The sequence below is a fragment of the Vitis riparia genome, chromosome 15 (assembly GCF_004353265.1).
Source record: "Vitis riparia cultivar Riparia Gloire de Montpellier isolate 1030 chromosome 15, EGFV_Vit.rip_1.0, whole genome shotgun sequence".
In the NCBI taxonomy this organism is placed as follows: domain Eukaryota; kingdom Viridiplantae; phylum Streptophyta; class Magnoliopsida; order Vitales; family Vitaceae; genus Vitis; species Vitis riparia.
Window position 1 is genome coordinate 20,317,461 of NC_048445.1, and position 6,963 is coordinate 20,324,423.

Here is a 6,963-nt window from a genome sequence, read left to right on the forward strand (position 1 = left end):
ACAATTATAATAAAAAAAAAACTATAATTTAGGAAAAATGATTCTTGACTAATTCTCTACAATATTTATGGAAAGGCACACAACCATACACCAACCCATCCTATTAGAAACGAGGTGAATTGATAAAAAAAAATCTTACCACGTTGTCGTCCCTAATCTAGTTGAAGACTCAAATAGTCCTAAATTTTGAAGTAAAGTTGATATAGACTCGATTTAACCGTTTGATGTTTGAAAATCAGAGCATCTCTACATCCCGGGCCTCCATTTTTAAGGCACATGAACTTATGCATTATATCGATTTTATAACAAAAAAAAGAATCATTGCAACTGAAAACTGACTTTTGAGTAAGATAATCGGAAATAGAACCCAGAGGGAGCCCAACTTATTTGGGATCATCATATGCCCTTCAGCTGGGGGAGTGTGTGGGTGAAACCACAAGAAGATTTGCAGAAATGTCTCCTACTGAATAAATTAGTTTAAACCAGAAGATCCTGTACAAGTCAGAATGTTACAACAATCAAAGGAAAAACCCAGTCATTCTTTCTTCATCCAAATCTCTCCTTTTCTCCATATATTTTATATGTAAAACTAGAGTACATTTTCATAAAGAATGGCAGTTCCCCCTCCTGAACTTCCTCCTGAAGGGTCTGCATGCCTCTATGCTGAGATCAACAGCTGCAGCCAGTGCCATGAAGATGGCAGCATCCTCCACACAAGTGATGTGCCGTATGGCCAGCTGAACCAGAGGCTTGCTGCTCTTCCCTTCCCCTTGTACTCTGCAGCTCATGACGAACCCCCCTACGGCTGGAGCCAGTGCTGCAAAGTCGCCGCTGCTTTGTGGGCTTGGGATTGGAGTTGTTGCTGCTGCACGGACTTGTCTGTCGGTGTCTATGAAGAACTCCCCGCCCTTTTCAGCATTGATGAAAATCTCGGACATGAGAAGCTCGCCTCCATCCTGGCCTTCAGAGAGAAGGTGAAAACGGCAACAAATGGAGTCTCTGATGCCACGCTCACGCCATGCTTCAAGCTTTCCCCAGGGCTGCCAGCTCTCAGGCCTGCAAGCATCAGGGCGAACGATCAACCAAGCTCCTGGGTTGGACCTGGCAACCCAATCACAACCTGTTGATGGCACAAAGGGAGTGGTTATGAAGGCTGCTGCAACAGCCGAGCCAGAGAGGTCGTGTATCTTCACCTTCCAACCTTTCCTCTCCCTTCTCTCAGTCTCTTGCTCAGAACTGTCAGCAGAACCTGACCAATAGGCGCTCAATGGGTCGACCTGGGATACCCTGTCCATTCGTTATAACTGTCAAGAAACTACATAAACCCAAAAAAATAACTCAAGGATACCAAACCCGGATAGTAATCTCAGAAGCAAAGAAGAGGACTTATCAGTGGTTCATTTGATTACTGAGAAAACCTGGCGGAGGGAGGGGAAGAACTGGGAGTAAAAAACTTTGAATCTTGAAACAGATTCCAACTGGAGCCAATGTTGTAGGACTCAAAGGTCTCTTTTCCTTTCTCATGAATTCTGAACAACCAAATAAAGCATAAAGGAAGACCACTTGTTTTTAGTTTTCAAAACCTTTTTATCTACATACCAAAAAGTTCCAACCTGCTTTTACTAAGTTTAAGCATACCCAATGTTGAATCACAAAGCTGTTCAACTTGTGGACAGACTGTTGGCATCAGTGCTGCCAAAAGCTTATACACATTGACAAATCTTACTTGTCCAGCAACAATTTACAGAAATTATGGAAATAAGGCAAAGAATACAAGATTACCAAATATTCTCTGTTAATCTGAAAACATTTTTCCTTTTACCCCCTTAATTTTTGTTAGTCCTGTATCTTTCAAGTCTCAACTGGAACTAACAGGGAATAAGAATAAGTAGTACAAATTCAAAAGAAATTAGGAGGCTAGTGAATGTAGAAGAAATCATATAATTTAGGAGGCTAGTGAATGTAGAAGAGATCGTATAATTTATATTACCTGTCTCGGCTAAACTTGCAACTGAAAATAGGCTGCTTGATGGTGCCTTGAAGCTGAACTATCTGAGGACTTGATGTGGCCACATCTTCAAACTGGAAAACATATCTTGGATCAGGGTCCAGTTTCACTCTCAAATGTAGTTCTGCTCCGGGTTTCCCACTCTCCTGCTTGTTCTTGCCAATTCCTATCCAACCATGGAAAAGAATCACTGGCTTCTTTTCACCCCATTCAGGACCCACCTCCAACTTAAATGTCCCAATCTGCTGCCTTTTGATGCCAACACCACAATGGGAACCCTTCCGCCCTGTGAAAACAACAATCTCCAAACATGCATGAGGGGCATAGAAACATCCTGGAGCCAACAATGCTTTCAGATCAGATTCTTCAAGATAAAAGCTTGACGCAATGCTATGAGAATCTGGAGTAGCTTCAGGAGATGATACTAAGGGGACTGATGATGTCTGTACCGGAAAACCTCGAAGACGGATCTCACATGAACATGGAGAGGGGACTGCATGAATTCCAGATTTTGCAGCATTCAGAGCTGGTCCAGGAATTCTCAACCCCAATGAACCAATTGACAGCCTGATAAAAGCTTGTGGATCCATTGTCGTCACAAGCCTTCCCCCATTGATCAAAAGCTCAAGTCTTGAACAGCTCAAGAATTTTGTCTTATTTCTAGACTGACAGTAAGGTCAGCAATAACCTGAAGTATAAAATGGCAAGAATGTTAACATCAACATGTAAATGGATGTGGAACTTATTGATTCCATCTCTTTTGATAGCTCTTTCTCTGTGAGATAAAAAAGCCATCTGTCAAATTTTATCTAGATATGGGGACACCAGCACAAGTCATCATAATTTTCTTTGAATAAAAAGAGGTGGTTATTGATTATCTAGGAAAATCACAAAGGACCAGTCCAATCCCTGAATAATGGGACCATTATCATTTTTATGAGAAACTATTAACAACATTCCTGAAAATAGTTTGTCTCACACGAAATAGTTCTTAAACCAAGGTACAAATGGACATGATTGTCAAAATTTATGTCATAAAAAACAGCACTCCAAGCTAATTAATTTCCACAACAGAACAAGGAATTGCAAGAAATATTATCATCAATATAAATTATAAACAGCATGCAAGTAGACCCATGTCTGAGCCACATCCCATTTCTCCACTGGAAAGACAGCATACCCTGCTGATCATGCAGAGCAACAACAAATTCATAGATTTCATGACACATGATCCCACTTCAGCATATGTATAAACAAGAAAGGAAAGAATATGCATTTGTTGCTGCTAGATTGGTATTTTTGTTTACCGAGGTCAATTATTTTCTAAGTATCCTGGTAAGTCTAAGAGAAAAGAATTTTATCGCTTTAACTCCAGGCAAGGAAGATCCCCAATCTTATCTAACATTTAGAGTTTAGACGGTTCTTTACCCCTAAAAACTCTCAAATCCAAAAATATAAACTTCATACCATGAATGATCAGAAAATCTAATTTGCCAAGGTCAATTATTTTCTAAGTATCCTGGTAAGTCTAGGAGAAAAGAATTTTATCGCTTTAACTCCAGGCAAGGAAGATCCCCAATCTTACCTACCGTTTAGGGTTTAGGAGACCGGTTCTTTACCCCTAAAAACTCTCAAATCCAAAAATCTAAATTTCATACCATGAATGATCAGAAGAGCAAACCATTTCATTGATGTTGTTACCCACTGTGAATGAATTATTGCTCAAACACCAAAGTCAATTCCAGGCCTGAAGTGCCACACATATCGAACAGTCCTGGTCTGCTGCCATTGTCTATGACATCATGGCAGTTACAGTGACAAATGGAGAAATGGTGTATCTCATCATGTTTTGTGGGCTAATGACCCTCTATACAACTATATCCTCTAACAGCATTCCTCAGGCCAATTAGACAAGCTGCAGCATTATCATACACACTTTATGGCTGGTTAGGTTACATTGAAACTCAAGGCTTAATGTTAAAACCAGGCCTCAGAAAGCTCTCCAATATCACCTTCAATATCTATTCATATAAGGTAACATTTGGATCTAGTGCGAGGTGGGGCAACTACATGAGAGCTCAAAAGTGTTTAGGTTCTGAAATCACTTTTCATTTACTTAAATGTATTTTGATTAATTCAATTGTCATGCCAGCTACAGCTTCTTTCCCAGCAAGAGAAAGTTACAAAGTTTTGGAGTGTAGCTCCACATCTAGATGATTAAATCCAAAAATGTTGTTTTTACCGAAAAGATGGGGTCTCAATTTTGGCTTCTATTTGCACCAGACTATAAAAAATATCTGTTCTCTTTTAATCTTACAACCCTGTTTGTCTTCTGAAAAAAAAAAAAAAAATAGACAAAGAAAAGGAGATTCTTTACAGTGATAAACTGACCCTAATTCCAGAGAAAATAGAAGAAAATGAGAGGAAAAAGAAAAATAGTTTACTTACTACTTTTTCAGAAAATGAAATATTCAATTAAACAAAGCCACCAAAATGGAGAATTTAGTTTTCCCCAAATCTTAAAAACTAAGAATCAATAGTCTAATTTGAATTAATTTCCCATACTTTCTCCAGAATCAAATGGGGTATAAAGCAAGGAAGCTATTTTCACCCTTTTTTACAGGCTTTTCTTTTCAATCTTTCTCTTGGAGAAACCAATCATGTCAGAGCCTATATGAGACACCCAAAAGAAATGGCAAAAAGGTGTTATCTTCCCCGCTCAACCCACAACAAAAACTGGCTCAGTTTCTGATTTTGCGCTAACGCCACAAACTTTAGTTCATTCTCATGATTTCACTTTCTTTCTGACTCAGCTTTGCTTTATGTTTCACACCAATTCAAGACAACAGAAATTGGAAGCCCAAAAGCAAATAAATGAGAAGAGTTTCTTTGTCTCTGGTTCCAATTCCAAATAAAAATAAATAAGGTTAGAAGTAAAAACTTTAAAGCCTTTTCATTTCCCATATTTTCTCAGCAGCCAAAAAGGGCAATCAGAATTGAAACAAAGTTCCCAAGCTATCAATTGCACTGGAAATAGAAACCAAACAAATCCCAGTAACAAAAGGTACAACTGAAGGAGAAACACAAAAGAACTTTTTATTTCCCACATTTTCTCAGCAGCCAAACTAGGCCTTAAAGATTAAGACAAAGTCCAAAGTCCACAAACCATCAATTGCACTTCAAATAGAAAACTAAACAAATCTCAATAACAAAAAATAACTCAAGGAAAAAAGGGAAAACAAAAACCCTTAAGACGAAAGTAGTACTAGAAATGGTAGAGCAAAGAAACACCCACCTTACTTTTCCTCACCAGAGCATGAAACCCGCTTCACAAGCTTTCTTGAGAAAAACCCAGAAACAATTTTCCAAGAAATCAAACATGGAGAGAAGAATTCAGCAAATAGGTATCAAAAAAAAAAAAAAAAAAAACCACTCTATGGATCAAAGCATTCTTTAACTCCCGAGGAAAAGACGGAAACAATTTTCCCAGAAAACAGACACTGGGAGAATTATTCAGCAAATGGGTACCCAGACAAACTCTCTTCCACCGTGAAAGAATGGATCAAAGCACGAAACCCACTTCACGAGCTTTCCCGAGAAAACCCAGGAATTCTACAAATGGGTATCCACTATCCAGGAAGCACGCTCTTCTGGATCAAACCACGACTTCACAAGCTCAACTCTTTCCCAACTCCTGACAAAAACCCAGAAACAGTTTCCTCGGAATTCAGCAAATGGGTACGCAAAAAGCCACTCTTCCACTGCGAATCACGGCATCAAAAGACAAGAGCACTGTGCACGGATCACGAGGAGACAGCTAAAACCCATCAAGGAAAAAGCTGGAATGATTTCAATTGTGACGAGGGGGCGGAGAAATTAACATGAGAATGGAACAAATTGGATTAAAAAAAAGAGAGGAATGCGATGAAAATGAGGTGAGGATGATGAATGCATGATGGATTAGAACTAGTACATATGAATAAAAGTATAGATATATATTCATATAAAAGGAAGAGTGGAGGGGAGAGAAGAGAGAGAAAGAAAGGGTTGTGAGAAAATTGGATACAGCTGTAGACAACGCTTAGACAACGCTTTCTGCTTTATTTTTTGTTTGGGTAAGAAAGGCTCGCTTTCAGCGGCAGTGTTGTGCAGTACGCATACACGCATGTGCCGCTCTCTCTCCTCATTGGCCCTCAACTCTCTCTTTCCTCCACTCTATTTACTCCACTTGGCTTTTTCCTTCTTTTCTATAATTTTTAAATAATTTCATGTTTTGAATTTTCCAAAAAAATAAAAATAAAAATGTTGATGAAAATAGTTTTGCTATTCTATTCAAACATCGACTAGATATTGATATGCGTAAATTAATTACATTTTCATTTTTTTAAAATAAATTATTTATGATTCAATTTTTTAAAAATATCAAATTTTTTTTTCTCTTTTTTCTTTCACTTTTTTAAAATTTCTTATTTTTAAAATATTTTAATTTTTTTTAATTATTCTTATAAATAATTTTGTTAAAATAAATTTAAAATATATATATATTTTTAATAAATAAGTTTGAAAGAAATTATTTTGGGTTAGGGTAAGAAAAGGAAATGTGGAAGAGTACAAGGACAAAAGTATTTTAGGTATATTAAAAATTTATAAATGAATGTCTTAATAGGATTACGGTTTTAGAGTGGATGTGTAAATAAGATAGATATATAATGTGAGTTCACGTTTGTTTTTTTTTTTTTTAAATAAATTTAATTTATTATTTGTTTTTTTTATTAATTTATTACTTATTTAAAAAAATTACTAAATAAAAAAATCAAAATATTTGATTTTTTTTAAATATTAAAAGTAACATATATATTTTTTTTTACTTTTTAATGTTTAATAAAAATAAACTATTAAAAAATAACTTAATACTTAACACTATTAATAATTATTTAGTTTTAAGTTGTATTTAA

At 36.6% G+C, this 6,963-nt stretch overlaps 1 protein-coding gene across 1 annotated transcript; it reads right to left on the reverse strand.

Moving 5' to 3' along the window:
* Positions 1 to 444: 444 nt before the first annotated feature.
* LOC117932376 lies at positions 445 to 6,054 on the reverse strand. The gene is made up of 3 exons (XM_034853613.1): positions 5,304 to 6,054; positions 1,991 to 2,696; positions 445 to 1,287 (listed from the first exon to the last, which is right to left on the reverse strand). Exons 2-3 carry the CDS (start codon positions 2,596 to 2,598, stop codon positions 603 to 605), a joined length of 1,293 nt encoding a protein of 430 aa, XP_034709504.1. The 5' UTR covers positions 2,599 to 2,696; positions 5,304 to 6,054; the 3' UTR covers positions 445 to 602.
* Positions 6,055 to 6,963: the final 909 nt, after the last annotated feature.